The 22,349-nt window shown below is 42.0% G+C and overlaps 2 protein-coding genes and 1 pseudogene across 2 annotated transcripts in view; 1 reads left to right on the forward strand and 2 right to left on the reverse strand.

The window, feature by feature from the left end:
- Positions 1 to 22,349, reverse strand: part of LOC120921551 — a 183,166-nt pseudogene that overhangs the window by 104,040 nt on the left and 56,777 nt on the right.
- Positions 1 to 22,349, reverse strand: part of LOC120921546 (zinc finger protein 605-like) — a 40,939-nt gene that overhangs the window by 10,333 nt on the left and 8,257 nt on the right. The window lies entirely within an intron of this gene.
- On the forward strand, positions 5,490 to 11,194 carry LOC120921545. Its single transcript, XM_040334045.1, has 2 exons — positions 5,490 to 5,879; positions 8,111 to 11,194. Exon 2 carries the CDS (start codon positions 8,527 to 8,529, stop codon positions 10,912 to 10,914), a length of 2,388 nt encoding a protein of 795 aa, XP_040189979.1. The 5' UTR covers positions 5,490 to 5,879; positions 8,111 to 8,526; the 3' UTR covers positions 10,915 to 11,194.

The raw sequence follows: 22,349 nt of genomic DNA on the forward strand, positions 1-22,349 counted from the left end.
TGTGTGTCAGTGTGTGTATAGGTCAGTGTGTGTCAGTGTGTGTGTGTATAGGTCAGTGTGTGTCAGTGTGTGTGTGTCAGTGTGTGTATAGGTCAGTGTGTGTGTGTGTGTGTGTCAGTGTGTGTATAGGTCAGTGTGTGTGTGTGTGTCAGTGTGTGTATAGGTCAGTGTGTGTCAGTGTGTGTATAGGTCAGTGTGTGTCAGTGTGTGTGTGTATAGGTCAGTGTGTGTCAGTGTGTGTGTGTCAGTGTGTGTATAGGTCAGTGTGTGTGTGTGTGTCAGTGTGTGTATAGGTCAGTGTGTGTCAGTGTGTGTGTGTATAGGTCAGTGTGTGTCAGTGTGTGTGTGTATAGGTCAGTGTGTGTCAGTGTGTGTGTAGGTCAGTGTGTGTTTCAGTGTGTCAGTGTATGTGTGTGTGTGTGTGTATAGGTCAGTGTGTGTCAGTGTGTGTGTCAGTGTGTGTATAGGTCAGTGTGTGTGTGTGTGTGTGTGTGTGTCAGTGTGTGTATAGGTCAGTGTGTGTCAGTGTGTGTGTGTATAGGTCAGTGTGTGTCAGTGTGTGTGTGTCAGTGTGTGTATAGGTCAGTGTGTGTGTGTGTGTGTGTGTGTCAGTGTGTGTATAGGTCAGTGTGTGTGTGTGTGTCAGTGTGTGTATAGGTCAGTGTGTGTCAGTGTGTGTGTGTATAGGTCAGTGTGTGTCAGTGTGTGTGTGTCAGTGTGTGTATAGGTCAGTGTGTGTGTCTGTGTGTCAGTGTGTGTATAGGTCAGTGTGTGTCAGTGTGTGTGTGTGTATAGGTCAGTGTGTGTCAGTGTGTGTGTGTATAGGTCAGTGTGTGTCAGTGTGTGTGTAGGTCAGTGTGTGTTTCAGTGTGTCAGTGTATGTGTGTGTGTGTGTGTTTCAGGTAAGTCAGTCAGTTGTGCTTACCCTATAGCGCTGCCGTCTTTGTCTTAGCAGCACAAATGTATACTTCTCCTCCCGGCTACACATCCAAGCTAAAAGTTTTCTTCTCTTTTCGGCTGTGTTTCTCATTGCCGCTCGCAACCTTCTCTCATACAGTGCGGTATGAATTTTGCCTATAAAGAACCAAAAGGCTAGCAGAGAAAAGACGAGCTGCTGAATGACCTCCATTGTTGTTGTTGTTTGGCTGACGCTGAGTGACGCTGCATCACGTTTCTCGTCGCACTAGTGTGACATCATGAGAGGCATTTTTTCTAAAACCTGTATGGCCCTGGCGGTCCGATTTGCAGTGGAAACGCTCACCAGAATAGACCGGACCATTCAAACCTGTTCCATTCTAAACGACCCAAACCGATCCGCTCAGTGGAAACGTAGCATTATTTACCAAGGGCCCTGTCAGACCATTCCCCAATGTTGTTGGAACTCAATCTGGGCTGAAACCAGGTATACGTCATTGGCGCATGGAGGCTAGTTGGCTCAAGGAGGACTATGTGCAGATTAAGTGTGCAGAGGATTTTAAGCATTTTTGGGTGGAAAATGGTAATTCTGGTTCCTCTCTTCTCCAATGGGAGGCATTTAAGGCCACGCTAAGGGGAGTGTTTATAGCGGAAGTGCATGGGTTTAAGAAAAAGTTGGCTTCCACAATGCAGCTTAACCACTTAAGCCCCGGACCAATATGCAGCTAAATTCCCAGAGGTGTTTTTACAATTTGGCACTGCGCTGCTTTAACTGGTAATTGCGCGGTCATGCAATGTTGTACTGAAACACAATTTGCGTCCTTTTCTTCCCACAAATAGAGCTTTCTTTTGGTGGTATTTGATCACCTCTGCGGTTTTTATTTTTTGTGCTATAAAAAAATTCAATATTTTTTCCTTTTTTTATAATAAATATCCCCCAAAAATATATAAAAAAAACATATTTTTTTTCCTCAGTTTAGGCCGATACGTATTCTTCTACATATTTTTGGTAAAAAAAACAAACGCAATAAGCGTTTATCGGTTGGTTTGCGCAAAATTTATAGCGTTTACAAAATAGGGAATAGTTTTATTGCATTTTTATTTTTCTTCTTTTTTTTTACTACTAATGGCGGCGATCAGCGATTTTTTTCGTGACTGACATTATGGCGGATACTTTGGACAATTTTGACACATTTTTGGGACCATTGTAATTTTCACAGCAAAAAATGCATTTAAATTGCATTGTTTATTGTGAAAATGACAGTTGCAGTTTGGGAGTTAACCACAGGGGGCGCTGTAGGAGTTATGTTTCACCTAGTGTATGTTTACAACTGTAGGAGGGTGTGGCTGTAGGTCTGACGTCATCGATTGAGTCTCCCTATAAAAGGGATGACACGATTGATGCAGCCGCCACAGTGAAGCACAGGGAAGCCGTGTTTACATACGGCTCTCCCCGTTCTTCAGCTCCGGGGAGTGATCGCGAGGGGGCGGCTAGAAACTAATAGCCGCCCCCTCATCCCGGATCGCTCCCCGACGATTTCCGACCGCCGCATGTACTGGGGGGGTCCCGATCGGACCCCCGACCCACGTCTAGGCAGCGATGTGCGGGCACGTCGTTCTGCCTGTCCGTGCCATTTTGCCGACTTATATGTACATGCGGCGGTCGTTAAGCGGTTAAGGAGACAGAGGTGACACTGAGGCAGAGTATGTTCAGGACCCCACTAGTGAGAGACTGCTGACTCTGGGGGAGAGGACCAGGTAGTACCAGACTGTGCTGACAGACCATACCATGAAACTCAACCTTGCTCAACGCAGGCGCATATTTGAATTTGGGGACAAGAATGGTAGACTCCTGGCATACTTGGCACGGTCAGATTATGTACCGGTGTATGTACAGTCAGTGTATGACAAACAAGGGGTGGAAGTGGCTAATACTGCTGATGTTTAGAAAACGTTTGCTCAATTTTATGAGGAACTATATAGGTCTTGCGCTCCTACGGGGACGGAGGCGTTGGCAACCTACCTGACCGGCATTGACCTTGACATTGACCTTCCGACATTCGGAAGACGAAAGTGCTGCTCTAGAAGCCGGAATTACTGTGGAGGAGGTGGAGAAGGCGATTGCCTCCTTTGCCCCTCGGAAGTCTCCCGGTCTAGATGGCTTTCCCTCGGAATGGTATCGCACCTTTCGGGATAGTTTGGCACCTTGCCTGCTGAAGGTGTTCAATGCAGCCAAATCGGAAGGTAGACTATCTCCCTCCATGAGGGAAGCCTTGGTAGTCCTGATCCCTAAGGGGGAAGGACCCTCGGCAGTGTGACTCCTATCGTCCGATCTCGCTGATGAATGTCAATACCAAAATCCTGGCCAAGATACTTGCAGGACGATTACAAACAGTTATACAAAAATTGGTGAATGCGGATCAGACAGGATTTATTCAGGGGAGGTCTGCTCAGATGAATATTAGGAGACTCTTTGTAAACCTCCAGACTGCCCATGACAACTCCGGGACTAGAATAGTAGCCTCCTTAGATACAAAAAAGGCCTTTGACTCCGTGGAGTGAACATATCTGTTTCACCTTTTGGAGTCTTATGGCTTTGGCCCCATTTTTGTCTCCTGAGTGCGGCTCTTGTATACGGAGCCACTGGTCAGAATAAGAGTAAATGGCATTATTTCAGACCCCTTCCCTATATATCGGGGGACCAGGCAGGGGTGCCCACATTCACCCATCCGGTTTGCCCTGGCCATAGAGCCTCTAGCGGTTAAGTTGAGAACTACTCCCAGTTTGACTGGTCTAAGACTTGGGGTGTTTGAAGAACGAGTGTCACTCTATGCAGATGACATGTTGCTATATCTGCAGGATCCGGGACACTCGCTTCTTGGAGCCTTCCAGTTGATCCAGGAGTTTGGGGACTACTCCGGATTTCGAATCAATTGGACAAAATCGTCTCTCTTCCCTATTGACGAAGCAGTGGTAATTCCAGCAGATTGCCCCATTCCTTTGTCTACCTCTTTCAAATATTTAGGGATTGAGGTTCAGCTTCCAGTATCGAGGTTCCTGGAGACCAATTTGTCACTGGTTATTGGGAATTTTAGGGAGAAGGTGCAGAGATGGCAGAATTTGCCGATTACTTTGATGAGACGTATGAATCTGTTCAAGATGATTTTTCTTCCTAAGTTTCTTTATATCCTCTCGAATTCCCCGGTTTTTGTGACATTATAGATCTTCAGGCACATTGACTTCATTATTGTGGGTTTTTTTGTGGGGTTCACGAGCCCCTAGGGTCTCTCTTGCAGTGTTAAAGTTGCCGGTTACCATGGGGGGGGGGTTGGCCTGGCCCTCCCAGATTTGCATTCATATTTTTTGGCTTCACAATTATCCTTTTTGCACTGGCTATTTTTTCCGCAGACGCCTAACGCCACTACTTTGTTGGAGGCAGCGGTTGCCACCTCACAAGAAACTTTGCTAAATATGGTGTACAGGAAGGGGATTCCAGGGAGGAAGGTGGGATCAGTCATGGCACTTCCTGGGAAAGTATTTCATCTTTGCTCCCAAAGGCGGAAAGATGACCCCTTGTAGTTATCCCCGAATAGCCCCTTATGGTGCAATGAATCTTTGGGGGAGTTTTTCGAACTTCCTGACCGACAGAAGACAAAGTATGGTGTAAAGTACATATCACATCTGTCAGGATGGTCATCTCTGTACTTTTTCCCAATTAAGAGACCAATTTGGGATACCTAGGACCTGGCATTTTCGATATGCGCATTTTGGGAGTGGGGAAATTTGTGTACAATATACGGATCTGGAGAAGGTTCTGCTTGATTGTTATATTCTAAAATCCCTTCCGGAAGGATTTTATAAAGAATATATATATTCTTGTTAATATGAATGAATGTGAGACTGTTTGAGCTATTAATTTTCTTGTGTAATTCGCTGAAATCTCAATTTGAAACTCCAAAAACGTATAAGTTTGAATATGAAATATATATATATGTTCATTTGAAACGTTTAATGTTTTAAGTAAAGAATTGTATTTGATTGGAATGTGTTCTCCTATTGAGGTAATTCATATGGCTGTTTCTCAGTGATTGATTAGCTAGGCCACATTCTGTTTAGAATGTGATTTTAGCTGTGTCTGCAGACCTTTCACCTTTTCTTACCTAAACAAGCCATTTCCTCTTGAGATCTACAGAATATTTAGACTAGGTTCTTAGGAGCCATTTCCTATGTAAAGGTTGAGATAGATGTAAAACAGATGTTGTATCAGGTTTTCATTATAAATCACGCCCTTTGGGAGGGTATATTTCTGAGCGCGAAATTCAGACAAAGAAATGTCTTTGATATATAAACTGAAGGTCTGCCAGCTGGGGCAGAACTCGTTCTTCAGCCATCTTCAAGGACTCCCTCAGTCAACATCAAGAGGAGACATTCAGACACATTTATTTTGCAAACATACAGAAGCAAGACTTGGAACACACATCTCATTCATTTGAAATTCTTATTTTTTGAACTCTTATTTGAAGCTATTTGATACATTTAAACTGTTTTTGTACTTATGTTAAGTGTGTACATTAAACACACGTTTTTTATTCACGAATCTGTCTCACGATCGATTTAATAGCAGTAAGTGTGCTATTTAAATATAAGCCAAGTTATCAACTTTATTTCATTGGCTAAGCCAGCCAGGCTTTGAACGATTTTCAAATTTTATACCACTTTCTCAAAGTGCTATCGGAGAGAAGTAGAGTATTGAGTAATTTTTGAAACGTTTGACGAGAACCTAGAAGTCAACAATCAGCCAGTCGCTCATTTTGTCGCAGTTTTTTTACAACTGTCCCTTATATCGAAAGGGGGAACATGTTAGTACTGAGAGAAACTACGGAAAGAGTTTGACGAGAGCCTAGAAGTATTGATTTATCGTGAATGACCTGGAGATTCGTAGAACACGGAAGACTTCTTATTCGGTGAGTAAAATCATGGAATGTTTTAAATGTTCAGCTGATGAATGTCAAGGTTTATCGAAACAGATTTGTTATTCTGTTTTATGGAAGTCGTTATATTTGCAATGTTTAGAATCTAATCTGGCTATTGATGCAGAGAGATTCTCGTTAGCTAAAATTAAAAGGAAATTAAGTAATGTAATGAAACTAGTTACAGATTTTAATTCAATGATTTCTGAGGTAACAGAAATACATTCAGAGGACACTTCGGGTAATGCAGGCAATATGCAAACACATGAGAATGTATCTACTGCAGCTAGTTGTTTAAATTGTGGAACTGTATGTAATTATGTTGAGCGGAGTGAAAAAACGCAGTCAGATATGGTATTAACAGAATTTGCTCAGTCCTCAGATAAAATGGAGGAGATATCACATGCAGGGAAACAGGATAATATTATTGCAGCAGACATTACTAAAAACACAGTGAATGTTTTTGAAAGCATTTCAGGCAATAGTGACAAGCAATGTGTTACGTTTGTTCATTCTAAGAAGCAATGTGTTTATCCATCGTCATATGCACAGAGAAAGCAAGTTTTCAAATGTTCTTTATGTCGCAGGAAAGGTCATATGGCAAAATTTTGTTGGTCAGTGAGTGACAGGAAGTCACATAATTTCAAAACGTCTCCAAGGCGTTATGAAGTTTACTCTGTAAGATGGAGTAATCATAGGAGGTATAATTTTCAAGTTAGACAAGAAGAACAATATTATTTAAAGTACAATAAGCCATTTGTTACTTCTAATGTTACGCTGGGAGGAAAAAATAGGCATGTTCCTTAGTGAGCGGCATGGAATTTATGATTTTTGGTTATGGCTTTTTGGCTATGATTTTTGGTATTGCATAAGGATTATTGAATAAGGTTTTGATGTAAGTTCGACAGATTTCATGTTGGGAATCAGAAAGTTGAATATTTTATTTTTCTGGCAGAATTGCAGACAATTCTGAAAGAAGAGATTTTAAGTGGAATATATGTAACGTCTAGCTCATGAAAAGTGAAGTGAAATTTTAAGGAATATTAATTGGTTTAGAAAAAGAGACAGAATTTATTGTTTCTTTACTTGTATAGTGTAGTGGATGTGCATTGTGCAGTAAATGTAACAGATCATATTGAAGTCTTTTTAAGATATGAAGGGAATTGATTTTAATGATAAAAGAATACGTATTAATAAGGAAGAAATTTATATATGTGTATGTATGTAGTGTTATTTGTTTCAAACATTGAGTACAATATATATTATTCCTATCTCAGCTCTTCACAGTCCATCCTTAGTAATTTTGGAGTAAGTGACATACATCCTTGTGATTTAAAATTCGCAGGGTTTTGCTTCCAAAGCTCTCCTTTGTAAGAAAAGGTGGGGGCCAAAGGGAGACATGCAGACGTGCTGACAGCCTGATAGGAATCACACACACACACTTTTGAAAAATCACACACACAAGGAAGTTGATCCAGTTTGAAACACATACACATACGCACAATATATATATATTTATACTATTTTTATTAGTATTTTGAGGTTTCTATTTAAGAGACTTTAGCAAAGGAAGTAGGTTTTACATGGTGAAATGGTGATTCAACCTGAATTGGTATAATTGTTGCAAGGAAAACAAACACACAGATACCCTAATTTGCTGAAGAACAGAAAAAGGAATTTTTGTTCCTCTACAGGTTGATTCGACATCTTCTATGGTTCATGAGAACGTTGATGTTGCGTCATGACTTTCAATGGGTTTTTGTGTCTTGTTATATCTCAACACCTTCAGGGAATTCACTAAATTCATTCATGAGAGTTTAGGTCACTTTGGTAAAAGAATAATTGTTTGATTTTCTTATAGTAAAGTTCTAGTGGGACAAAATGGAATACATAACAGACAGTGTAATTTAATCTTGTTTTTTTTGAGTAGTGTCAGAAGTATAGCATCTTCTGAAACACTGTGAATTTTATGACAGGAAGGAAAATGTCATTTGGTTTTTCAATGAATTTTTTTTGTCTACGATGCACAGAGGGGCAATAGAGAAAACATGATGATTAATGGTGGAAGTTCAAAGACCTCTCAATTCAGTGGAATATGCACGTAGACAACAAAAATATGGATATACATTGATTAGTGAAAATGGTATATTATGAGATGATAATGTTATTTTATGAGATAAAAATTTATATTTTGAGATAAATGATACTGCTTTTCTTTTTTCTAGGAATGATTTTTACAAAAATTGATCAAAGAAGGAAAGATGACTACAAAAGAGATGAAAAATCTTAAAGAAAGAAAGTTGATCATCATCGTCATCGTCACAGGATTCATTTTTTTCTCTATTGACATTTTTTATCAGTGGTAAAATATATCACAAACTGTTCCAGCCATTTAGAGGTTAACAGGATTGAACATTTTCTCAGCAAAGACATTATAGTGATAAGAAACAAAAGAGATGTGGACAATGATGTCACTTTAGATAACGGCGAGCCAGATATTAATACTAATACGGAGGACAAAAGCGATAAAAACCATGATATTAAGATAGATAAAAATTTGGACAAGTTCAGATATACTGATGTTAATACAGCTGATGATTTGATTGGGTATATAGCTGTGGGACAGGGGTATGAGCATTGTATGGAATTATATTTCATTCATAGTAATGAGGTGGAAATAGAAGTTAAAATAGAGTCGAAAACCAATTTTGTTAAAATGCAAGGATTTTATAGGTCTAATAACATAACCAAGACTTTTGAATGTAATATACTGATTAGAGCTTTTTGGTCATTATTTATAAAAGGTAATGATTCAACAATCTGGTCAGGAGATGTTAATAATGATATGTCAAGGTCTGGAAAAATATTTTATCCAGTAGACCAGTATTATTACCTTTTTCAATGTTTTGTAAAAATATTAGACCCAGAACATCTAAATATAATTGGAGATGAAAAAGGAGATATTGTAAGAAAATGGGATTTTAGAGTAATAAGAAAATCTACTCAGTTACGAGTCAAAATTAGCATTACTGTGGTAGATATTATTGTTCCAGAGATAAAAGTGTCACCACAGTCTTTAAAAGTCATTGAAGATGAAGATGGATTGAATTTGATGTGTAGTACTCAGATATATTTACCTCAAAATTCATTGTTAACTTGGAAAAGGAATGGTGAGTTTTTGGGTAGTTTTTTCCACAGTACAACTAATATAATTCACAAAGGAATTTTTGGTAATGTGAATTGGATCAATGATAAATTTATTTATCATCAATCAGGTGTATCTTTAAATGATACTGGTATATATGAGTGCTGCATATTAATAGAAGGCTATCCCTTGAAATGTGCTAATGCAAGTATAATTGTCATGTCCCCAGGGAAAACTCCATGTGTTGGTAAAAACAGAGTTCTTGCTAATCCCTTCCAGATTAACCATTTACAATCCAGAGCTCTATTGAGAGAGGGAACATTCGTCATTATATTGTGGAATTTTAATATTTCAGAATGGAAAATTTCTACAAGGTTTCCACAATGTCAAAGACATTTGGTTAATATGGAATTGGGTATTGAAAGATGGTTTGGAATCAATAGTCATAACAGAAATAGACGTGGTATTGTCGAAGGAGCCCTAGGGGGCATAGGTATAATTGGCAGCATTGCAAATAGTATGGATATTAACACGTTAAAATCTGATCTTGAGTCAGCAGGTTTAGTGGGAAGTAAAGGTTTTAAGATCCAAAGAAACTTAAATCAGATATTAGAAGATATGGTTATTAAAACAGCCAATGTAATGGGTCCATCCATACTACATCTTCAGAATATTACTCTCAATTTAATGACTAGTGAAGAACATTCACATATTGCCAGATTATGTTTAGAAATTCAAACAGAATATTCCACTAATTTTAAAATAATTGCACAAGCTTTTCAGAGTGGAGTTACCCCTCTTGGTATATTGCAGAATTTACCCAGAGAATATGCATATGCAAGAAATCATACTGATTTATGGGTAAATAAATGGTTAGGATGTAGTCAGGATGTATGTTACAGTTCTTCTATGATTCCTATAGCAGGGAGAGAACAAATTTTGGTTCCAATTACTGTTTTGGGATTACCAATTAGTGATACTCAATTATTATTTTATAAATTGCAGTATACAGATTTTGCGCTTAACAAGGATAATTTGGAATTAGAACAATTAGATTTGTCATCATGTTTACAATTTCAGTCTAAAGTTCTTTGTTTACCTAATCAAGATAAAAGTATATTTCATTCTTGTTATCATAATCATACATTATGTTCTGCAAGAATAGAAACATTTGAATCTTCTTCTGAATTAACTACTCTTGTAGATAAAAGGAAAGTTTGTTTTCAGATCATGAAAGATACAGAAAGGGTTCAGACTTTCTTTTCCTCTTGCACAAACACAGAAAAAATAAAAAGGGGATTGTATTGTGTAGAAGGTGATTTAAGGGCCATAAATGTAAATGGTATAAGAACTAATTTATCTCATCTATCATTGAGAAATGTTAGTGTTAGTCCGACACTATATAATTTGTCTCAAATAGATGAGTTTCCATGGAGAGAATGGGTTAACATAATTCAAAAGGATCAAGGTTTATTAATGGCTCTAGCTAAAGAACTCAGGAATGCAGAGATATCGTTTAAACATGAGCAAGGGAATTTGCAAGAGGTAGTTCACCAATGGTCCACTTTAACAGGTTCCAGTTGGTGGCATCAATTTAAAAACAGTATATCTATTTGGGGAAAAACTTCAATTACTTCCGCAGCAGGAAATATTTTATCACATCCTATAGTTATTATTTTTATTATTATTATGTTATGCATTATATATCAATTATTTTTAATGTTTAGAATGAAAAAACTGTATAAGCAAATCAGAAATGAAATCAAGAAAGGTGACGATATGTTGCAAAATAAGCTTAAAAGGAGATTAGGTTTTGGAGTTGCAAATTCGATGACAGGTGACAATGCATTTGGAGTTATTAGATCAAAGTCAGAGTGTTTGTGACATAAATGGGTGTATAAATGATTAGGAAATATGGTCATTATTCATATTTCAGAGGGGAATGTTATATTCTAAAATCCCTTCCGGAAGGATTTTATAAAGAATATATATATTCTTGTTAATATGAATGAATGTGAGACTGTTTGAGCTATTAATTTTCTTGTGTAATTCGCTGAAATCTCGATTTGAAACTCCAAAAACGTATAAGTTTGAATATGAAATATATATATATGTTCATTTGAAACGTTTAATGTTTTAAGTAAAGAATTGTATTTGATTGGAATGTGTTCTCCTATTGAGGTAATTCATATGGCTGTTTCTCAGTGATTGATTAGCTAGGCCACATTCTGTTTAGAATGTGATTTTAGCTGTGTCTGCAGACCTTTCACCTTTTCTTACCTAAACAAGCCATTTCCTCTTGAGATCTACAGAATATTTAGACTAGGTTCTTAGGAGCCATTTCCTATGTAAAGGTTGAGATAGATGTAAAACAGATGTTGTATCAGGTTTTCATTATAAATCACGCCCTTTGGGAGGGTATATTTCTGAGCGCGAAATTCAGACAAAGAAATGTCTTTGATATATAAACTGAAGGTCTGCCAGCTGGGGCAGAACTCGTTCTTCAGCCATCTTCAAGGACTCCCTCAGTCAACATCAAGAGGAGACATTCAGACACATTTATTTTGCAAACATACAGAAGCAAGACTTGGAACACACATCTCATTCATTTGAAATTCTTATTTTTTGAACTCTTATTTGAAGCTATTTGATACATTTAAACTGTTTTTGTACTTATGTTAAGTGTGTACATTAAACACACGTTTTTTATTCACGAATCTGTCTCACGATCGATTTAATAGCAGTAAGTGTGCTATTTAAATATAAGCCAAGTTATCAACTTTATTTCATTGATCGGGATCCGTCTAAGGCGAGTCTCTCGATACTACAGAGAAGTTGGTCTGGGGGAGATGGGATCCGCTTCTAGGGCCAGGGCTCAGTGGGAGAGTCTTGTCCTGGAGTTGTCAGAAGAGCTGTGGCAGGAGGTGCTGGACACGTATCTGGTGTCTGTTATCTCTTCTACGGACAAAATGATCCAATTTTGCTATCTTCACCAGCAGTATTATACACCCGCTAGGCTTTACCGAATGCACAGGAGGGAATCTGCCCTCTGTCATAAATGTATGGGGGGAAGGCACTTTCCTACATATAGTGTGGGAATGCCAGAAGGTGAGACCATTATGGTCGCAGGTAACTGAATTTATATCGGATAAGTTTGACCAGCCTAATATCTGCTCTCCCTTACGTTGCCTCCTGGGGGTTTTTGACCAGGAGGAGATGAATGTACACACTAAATTGTTTCTTAGGATTATGTTTTTTGGAGTGAGGAAACTCATTGCTAGGCGATGGAATCATGACGAGCAGTTGACGTTGGGGATGTGGATAAAAATAATAAATGCGGATGTGATGCTGTATAGGATGAAATACGAAGCTAGGGGGGGGCAACAAGTTTAGACAGGTATGGTTTAGGTGGGTGGACTCTGAGAGCACATTGGAGGAAGAGGAGACACAGACTAACGGTTGTGACTAACAGAATTGTTTCACTTTGAAATGCACGGGTCCCAGTCGGGGTGGAGGGTAGTGGGCACACTATGAACAATGTGGAAGGGCTCGGTTTTCCTCGTTCTATTAAGCACGCACTGAATGCTGACATCCCTAGGGGGGGTAGTTTGCGTTTTATTTTTTTTGTTTGTTTTTTTTGCTCCTTTAGAGGTGGGAGGCGCGGTTGTTGTCTCTCTCCCGAGGGATGGAGGGTGGAGAGGGGGCGGAGAGGGGGCAGCTGTTTCCTTCTATTCTTTGGTTTACCTTTCTGAATTGATGGTTGTTTACTGTTTGCTATTAAAAAAAAGGCTACTACACTGCAATGCAGGATGGGGACGGTGATCCGGTTACGGCAGCTGGATGCTGGCACAGTTATCTGCACAATTGTGTACTTACTAGAGATGTACAGAACTGTTCGCCGACGAATAGTTCGCGGTGATTTTCGATTGTTCGCGTTCGCTGCCGCGGGCGAACATATGCGATGTTCGATCCGCCTCCTATTAATTAACATTGAGCAAACTTTGACCCTCTACCTCACAGTCAGCAGACACATTCCAGCCAATCAGCAGCATACCCTCCCTCCCTGACCCTCCCACCTCTCGGGCAGCATCCATTTTAGATTCATTCTGAAGCTGCATTCTTAGGGACAGGGTTGCTGCTGCTGATTTTATAGGGAAAGCGATAGCTAGGCCAGTGTACTCAAGTCCTGAAAGACTCATCTGATCTCTGCTGTTAGAACAGCACCCCAAACAGCCCTTGTTAGGGCTAATCAATCAGTCTGCTTTTTTTTTTCTCTGTAATCTGTGCTGCGTGGTTTACAGAGAGATAGAGAGAGATAGAGAGTATTTTTTGGAGTTAGATAGAGCAGGCAGGCTAGTCAGTTAATATTACTGGGCCAGATCCACAAAAGAGATACGACGGAGTAACTGCTGTTACTCCATCGTATCCCTTGTCCTAACTTTGGAACTGATCCACAGAAGCAGTTTTCCAAAGTTAGGGAGAAGATCCGGCATGTGTAATTGAATTACACTGCCGGATCTTAGGATGCAGTACCGCATCCGCCGCTGGGGGCATTTCGAGTCGAAATGTCGCTTCTAGTATGCAAATTAGCACTTAAGGCGATCCACAAAGCTTTTCAGCCTCGTTTTTTCGCCGTAAGTTTTAGTTTGCAAGTGTAAAACTAGGGCTGGTGTTACAAAGTGTAAACTAGCAACACCATGTAAAAGCCCATTCAAGCGACGGCATTTGGTATGCATTCCCGAGGGAGAACTCCACGGCAATTTGTAAAAACAAAACCGGCATGGGTTCCCCCCCAGGAGCATACCAGGCCCTTAGGTCTGGTATGGGTTGTAAGGAGACCCCCCTTTCTTCTCCGCTCTCCGGGGGGCTCCTGTGTAATATAAAGGGGTCCAGTGGTGCAGGGTGCTATGTAAAGGGACCCAGAGCTGTGGGGTGCTGTGTAATGTAAGGGACCCAGGCTCTCAGGGTAAACTGTAAACTGTAAACCTGTCCAGTGCCACATCTCATCTATATTGTGTTGGCACAGTTGATAAGATATAAAAACAAAATTCACTGCAATACATAATAGTAGTCATTTGTCTGCCAGGGTGTCTTTGCCTCACAGGGTAAATGGTCCCTCTTGGCTCCTCTGATGAGTCTTCTATGGTTGAGGTCCTCTTGGATGGTCCCTCTCGGCTCCTCTGATGAGTCTTCTATGGTTGGGGTCCTCTCGGATGGTCCCTCTTGGCTCCTCTGATGAATCTTCTATGGTTGGGGTTCTCTCGGATGGTCCCTCTTGGCTCCTCTGATGAGTCTTCTATGGTCGGGTAACTTCTGACTCTTCCCAGCATGGTGACTGGATATGAAGGGGGAAATCTCTCCCAACTCCCAGCTTCTCTTCCTACGGCTCACAAGTTTCCACAATCAGGGGAAAGTTCTCCTCCGCACTTGTGCTCTGTAGTTTGCACCTAAAGCTACTTGCTGTGTACTGCACTTGTGCTCTGTAGTTTGCACCTAAAGTTACTTGGTGTGTACTAACTGCACTTGTGCTCTGTAGTTTGAACCTAAAGGTACTTGGTGTGTACTGCCCGTGTCCTCTGCAGTTTGCACCTAAAGCTATGAGGTGTGTGTACTGCCTTTGTCTTCTGCAGGCCATTAATATGTCTGGGAGGACAACAAGGAGAGGCAGAGAGTCACGAGGGCAAGCAGGCTCTGCCTCTAGTGGCAACAGTGCTGGTCATGGACACGGTGCATCCTCTTCAGCACGTGGCCGTGTGACACGCTCGTCCTTGTTTTTCGCAGCTGGCCGTGTTGAGCCGCAACATGCCAAAGACTTGGTAGAGTGGATGACCAAGCCCTCCTCATCCTCCTCATCCTCTCTCACCCAGGCTCAGGTTACTTTGTCTGGCAAAGTAGCTGCCAAGGCGTCCTCTTCCCTCTGCTCAACGGCATCAGTCACTCCTTCCCTAGCCCCACCATGTCCTGAGGAGTCCCCGGAACTGTTTCAACACAGTGTTGGGTACATGCTACATGAGGATGTGCAGTGTTTTGAAGGCTCCGATGATGGAACACAGATAGAGGAAGGCAGTAATGTGAGCCCAGAGAGAGGGGGTGCCCAAGAAGGACAGCAATCTGGCAGTCATGTTCCCCCAGTTGCAGCATACTGCCAGGTTTTCTACAGTAATGAGGAGGGAGGGGTGATGAGGTCACTGACTCCACGTGGGTGCCTGATAGGAGATAGGAGGAGGAGGAGGAGGCACAGGCACATCTCCAATGAGAATATAAGAAGAACTAATCAGCGCAATAATATAAGTACAAAACAGTTCAGTGTGCTGAACACTAGGAATCAATTCAAAAAGTTCCTGGAACAAAATATATAAAAGATAGTGCAGCGCTAATAAAGTCCATCAAATAGTCATCCCAGTGATGTTCAAATGGTGACAAGATGCAATCACATGCAGGTGATGAACGTGGATGAAAGGAACACCTCCACCAATAACAGAAATGGCCTCTCACCTCCCAAACAGGACCCTCTGTTAGACGGGGTCAATTGCGCGTTCCCATAGGGATATATCCAGGCAGTACTGAAACAACGATAAATCCAAGACCAGGAGCTCATATGTACAGGAAAACGCCAAAGGGAAGTGGATCCATTCATAAAAAAAGAGGACATACCATAGTGCTCTCCATATATAAAAACAGTTTTAATGAAATAAAAGTTTTAAAAACTCACAATCATAGGCACTAATCCAGTGCCAGGATGTACAGCGAGGAAATAATGTAATAGTGGACGGCTGCGGGTGATGTCACGTCGTATCGCTACCGAACGCTACGTCCCTAGGGCAGGACTTCTTCAGCGGAGTATAGAGAAGGACGGAGTACACCCGATATATAAAGGATAGTTGCCATGGAGTATAAATCAGTATGTGGGGAAAGAATTAGCAACGCCCATCATGTCATGTGACACGATGTGTCACATGACCAGAAGTAGCCTGATGTCATGTGACACGATGTGTCACATGACCAGAAATAGCCTGAGTGATAAAGCTATGTGCACAGCCCTGACCCCTAGTGGGGAAAACATATAATAGAAATATAAATACGTATATATCAGGGCTGGAAAACAAAAGACATTCTTCCCCATCAAGATGAAATATATAATATATATCATACACATTATATATAAATAAATTATATATAGTATCCACCGTCAAAGGCACAATAAAAGTGTGATATTAGTGTATGAATAAAATAAATTAAGCATGCGTACAGGTACAGACTTTTTTCTGAGAGTAATCTCATGTTGTGCAGGGACAGCTCTAAACACGTGCCGCCACTACTATAGACGCCCAGCACGTACCATATTTAAAGGAATTTGTCTTTTTTTACTTTAAGCATCATTAAAATCGCTGCTCCAGAAAAAAACGACAGTATTTAAAGCTTTTTTTCCATTGGTACATGTTCCCTGGGGCCCAAACCCGTTTTCCGACAAAAACTTGCATATTGGGCTTTAAAATGAACACTTTTGAATTCGAACGTTCGAGTCCCATAGACGTCAATGGGGTTCTAAATGTTCGCGCGAACGTTCGGTCCGTTCGAAGGTTCTGGTGAGAACCTAACGGGGGGGGGGGGGGGGTGTTCGGCTCATCCCTAATTGAAATCTGTATATTTTAAAATGATACTAAAGTCTTGTGTTTTTTGTAGATTTTCACAGAGCAGTCCAGATCCTCCTCTTCTCTGGTCCCTCTTCACTGCTCCGGGCCCCTCCCCCCTGTTGAGTGTCTCCACACCAAGCAGCTTGCTATGGAGGCACCCCAGGACGAGCCGCAGCTCCGTGTGTCCATTCAGACATGGAGCCGTGACCTGGCCCCGCCCCCTCTCTCGCTGCCGATTGGCTAACTGACTTTGATTGACAGCACCAGGAGCCAATGGCACCGCTACTGTGTCTCAGCAAATCAGGAGAGAGAGTCTCAGACAGCCAAGAGACTCGTGGACATCGCTGGATAAAGATGGGGCTCAGGTAAGTATTGGGGGGCTGAGGGGGGAGGGGCACACAGAAGGATTTGTATCTTTATGCATAGAATGCACCTTCTGCCTTTATAACGCCTTTCATTGTATCTTCCGATATTTTACACTTACCTGGCGGCACTTTTATTGGCTGTTCCTGGAAAGTGACATCTTTGTGTTCAGAGGGGAAATCTTCCCTCCACTGCTGTCTGCACATCACCAAGAGACCCCGCCTCCCCCGTCCTCCCACCACTGGACACACCCCCCCGACCAACACACCAATCAGGAAGAGTCCTCCACCTTCTTCTACATTTCACAGGGAAGTCTGACTCCCCGAGATAAGGAAAAGCTTCTCCTAGGACAGCGCCCTCTCCAGATAACACCCTCCATGGGGGAGGGGCACCTTCATACACACCGGGGGGGGGGGACACAGACAAGACTCACCCCCCTCTATAATATACAATGTATACAGGACATGCTGGGACTTGTAGTCCTCCGGTGTATAATATACAATGTATACAGGGCATGCTGGGACTTGTAGTCCTCCTGTGTATAATATACAATGTATACAGGACATGCTGGGACTTGTAGTCCTCCGGTGTATAATATACAGGGGCGTGTCCGGACGTAGAACAGGGAGGACGTGTGGATGCTGAGCTCCACACAGGCAGAATAGATCCATTGCCATCCTAGCCCCGTTTTCGTTTTTTTGGATCCCATCTCTACAGCACCTACTTTGGACCACCTTCTGCTCCTACCCCAGCAATTTTTGTGACATTCTTGGGCAAAACATACCCCTGCAGTGAGGCCCGATCCCTGCCGCCGCCGCCGCCATCTTGCGGCCTATACCTCCGGAGCGCTCCGTTCTTGCCTCCTGTGATCCGGGCATCCGAGGTTCCTCCACGCACCCGACTGGCTGTTACACCCCCGGAGGTCTCGGTTTGCCCGCATTGGTGTGGATATACTCCCGGGGGCCCTGACGTGGATCGCGGAGCTCCGCGGCGCCGTTTTGCGGCCTGCAGTCCGGACCTTTTGCATCTCTGGGTCACAGTGAGTACCAGGGCCCCGTCCTCCCACCCCTCCAGACTGCCTTACGGAGCTGTGCCCGACTAGCAGCCAGCTGTGGGGTCCCGATCGCGGCTCAATAGAGGAATACTGGGCCTCCACAGACACGGAGCTCACTTGCCTGGCCCTTGATCTCAGGAAAGTCCCCGGCTTCGGCCTTCTGTTGGAAGTCGGCAGCCATCTTGCTGCCAAGAAAGGAACACTGGGCCTCCACAGACACGGAGCTCACTTGCCTGGCCCTTGATCTCCTTTTTTTTTTTTTGCCTTAATCAAGCTCATTGTCTTGCTGGTCCCACCTCTATGCTATTACTTGACCCATTTGCAGAAATACTGACTCCTATCCCACTTGTTATGTAGTCTGCTGTTTAAATGAGCTCAGGGATCCATCTGCACACCGAGACCCCCGCAATGCTATCCTAACTACCTACAGCTTCGGGGGTAAGCATCTTCCTTCATTCCATTTCTTTGACACCCCATGGGCAAAGTTGGCCAGCAGCAGCGATATTACAAACCTCTATTTGGGCACTGTACAGGATCAAATATGGAACGTTTTGTAACTAGGTCGCAAACTGCGACCTCTAGTCATGCCGCAGATCCCTTTGCCACAATGGATCCAACCCTGGTCTCGGAACCTATTCACAATTCTCAGTTGATCTCCGCCCAGGGCCCCGACTCCGATTCCCCTTCCCCGCACGAAGTCCTCACCCCGGATATTCTAGATGCTAAGCTTGATGCCAAACTGCAACTATTGCTCCGGCAGATTACAAGTAACGTCTCGGCTGAGGTGAGCAAGCTGGCCTCAGAACTCAGAGGAGAGATTAACCAAATTGGAGAACGTACAGACACCCTTGAAAACAAATTTGATGAGATGATCAACTACGTAAAAGCCATAGAGGAGGAAAACCTCAATCTCCGCCTTTCAGTCTCCCAGCTACAATTGCAACAGGAGGACCTGGAGAACAGGGAAAGACGGCAGAACCTGCGCTTCAGGGGTATCCCGGAAACAGTGAGTGACTCTGAATTACGTGCATACCTTCTGGGTCTTTTCAATGTTACGGCCCCCACTGTGGTGGACATAGACTGGCGCCTAGATAGGGCCCACCGATCTCTGGGCCCTAAACCTCCGGCTGGAGCTAGGCCTAGAGATGTCATAGTGAGGTTTCATTTCTTTGAAAGCAAAGAGGCTTTGACCCTGGCTACGCGCAACAAGTCCCAAATTACATATAAAGGGGCAAAACTGCAGATTTTCAGTGACCTATCTCCCATTACCCTTGCTAAGCGTAGGTCGCTGCGCCCAATCACATCTCACCTTCAACATCATAAGGTTCCATATTATTGGGGATTCCCCTTTCGCCTCGTCGTATCCAAAGATGGAGTCCAGCATACCCTGCGTGACCTGCAGGAGGGTGAAGCGTTTTTGAAAGGTCTTGGCCTGCCTTCTCTTCCGGAAGACGACTTGAATCCTCCCTTTGCTTCAGTGCGCCCTCTACCCAACACTCCAAACCGCATCTGGACCCCCGTGAGGGGAAGATCTAGGAAACATCTCTCTACTCCACAACGTCCACGTTTCTCCAATCAACCACCTTGAACTCCCTCTTTTTTTGTTCTTCTTGTCTTCCCCTTGTGGATCCATACCGTGGTGCTCCATGTACCCCACATTCTGGTTTCTTTGTTTTTATGAGAAACTAGTTTTTTCTGGCCTTTTGTTTTATCTTCAAGATGTTATATCCACTCTACTCCTGGTTGGGGGTGGATCTTTTCCCAACCCATGGGATAAGTTCTAACTATTGGTTTTGTTTTTCTTTAGGTTGTTATACACATGTTGTCGGTCATCCATGTCTGTACACTGACCCTCACTAGTTACGGATCACTGACTTCTCCACGCATTTTGGTAGCTACCTAGTTCATAAGATGTGCAGATGACCCTTCCCTGTCTCCTTATCCGGAGTCTCCTGATGGAAGTCCGTTTACGTCCCTACCTGACCCTGGGCTTTGCCCAGGGCCTCCTGAGTGATATTCACAACTCAGGTTTTGTTATATTCTAAAATCCCTTCCGGAAGGATTTTATAAAGAATATATATATTCTTGTTAATATGAATGAATGTGAGACTGTTTGAGCTATTAATTTTCTTGTGTAATTCGCTGGATTCGATGTTTGAAACTCCAAAAACATATAAGTTTGAATATGAAATATATATATGTTCATTTGAAGTGTTTAATGTTGTAAGTAAAGAATTGTATTTGATTGGAATGTGTTCTCCTATTGAGGTAATTCATATGGCTGTTTCTCAGTGATTGATTAGCTAGGCCACATCCTGTATACAGACTGTGTTGTGAGATATGTCTGCATATCAACCCCCTTTTCTTACCTAAACAAGCCATTTCCTCTTGAGATCTACAGAATATTTAGACTAGGTTCTCAGGAGTCATTTCCTATGTAAAGGTTGAGATAGATGTAAACCAGATGTTGTATCAGGTTTTCATTATAAGTCACACCCTTTGGGAGGGTATATTTCTGAGCGCGAAATTCAGACAAAGAAATGTCTTTGATATATAAACTGAAGGTCTGCCAGCTGGGGCAGAACTCGCTCTTCAGCCATCTTCAAGGACTCCCTCAGCCAACATCAAGAGGAGACATTCAGACACATTTATTTTGCAAACATACAGAAGCAAGACTTGGAACACACATCTCATTCATTTGAAATTCTTATTTTTTTTAACTCTTATTTGAAGCTATTTGATACATTTAAACTGTTTTTGTACTTATGTTAAGTGTGTACATTAAACACACGTTTTTTATTCACGAATCTGTCTCACGATCGATTTAATAGCAGTAAGTGTGCTATTTAAATATAAGCCAAGTTATCAACTTTATTTCAGTATACAGGACATGCTGGGACTTGTAGTCCTCCTGTGTATAATATACAATGTATACAGGACATGCTGGGACTTGTAGTCCTCCGGTGTATAATATACAATGTATACAGGACATGCTGGGACTTGTAGTCCTCCTGTGTATAATATACAATGTATACAGGACATGCTGGGACTTGTAGTCCTCCTCTCTATAATATACAATGTATACAGGACATGCTGGGACTTGTAGTCCTCCGGTGTATAATATACAATGTATACAGGACATGCTGGGACTTGTAGTCCTCCGGTGTATAATATACAATGTATACAGGACATGCTGGGACTTGTAGTCCTCCGGTGTATAATATACAATGTATACAGGACATGCTGGGACTTGTAGTCCTCCTGTGTATAATATACAATGTATACAGGACATGCTAGGACTTGTAGTCCTCCTGTGTATAATATACAATGTATACAGGACATGCTGGGACTTGTAGTCCTCCGGTGTATAATATACAATGTATACAGGACATGCTGGGACTTGTAGTCCTCCTGTGTATAATATACAATGTATACAGGACATGCTGGGACTTGTAGTCCTCCGGTGTATAATATACAATGTATACAGGACATGCTGGGACTTGTAGTCCTCCGGTGTATAATATACAATGTATACAGGACATGCTGGGACTTGTAGTCCTCCGGTGTATAATATACAATGTATACAGGACATGCTGGGACTTGTAGTCCTCCGGTGTATAATATACAATGTATACAGGACATGCTTCGACTTGTAGTCCTCCTCTCTATAATATACAATGTATACAGGACATGCTGGGACTTGTAGTCCTCCGGTGTATAATATACAATGTATACAGGACATGCTGGGACTTGTAGTCCTCCGGTGTATAATATACAATGTATACAGGACATGCTGGGACTTGTAGTCCTCCTGTGTATAATATACAATGTATACAGGACATGCTGGGACTTGTAGTCCTCCTGTGTATAATATACAATGTATACAGGACATGCTGGGACTTGTAGTCCTCCTGTGTATGATATACAATGTATACAGGACATGCTGGGACTTGTAGTCCTCCACTCTATAATATACAATGTATACAGGACATGCTGGGACTTGTAGTCCTCATGTGTATAATATACAATGTATACAGGACATGCTGGGACTTGTAGTCCTCCGGTGTATAATATACAATGTATACAGGACATGCTGGGACTTGTAGTCCTCCTGTGTATAATATACAATGTATACAGGACATGCTGGGACTTGTAGTCCTCCGGTGTATAATATACAATGTACACAGGACATGCTGGGACTTGTAGTCCTCCTGTGTATAATATACAATGTATACAGGACATGCTGGGACTTGTAGTCCTCTGGTGTA

Source organism: Rana temporaria (genome assembly GCF_905171775.1).
Source record: "Rana temporaria chromosome 2 unlocalized genomic scaffold, aRanTem1.1 chr2c, whole genome shotgun sequence".
NCBI lineage: Eukaryota > Metazoa > Chordata > Amphibia > Anura > Ranidae > Rana > Rana temporaria.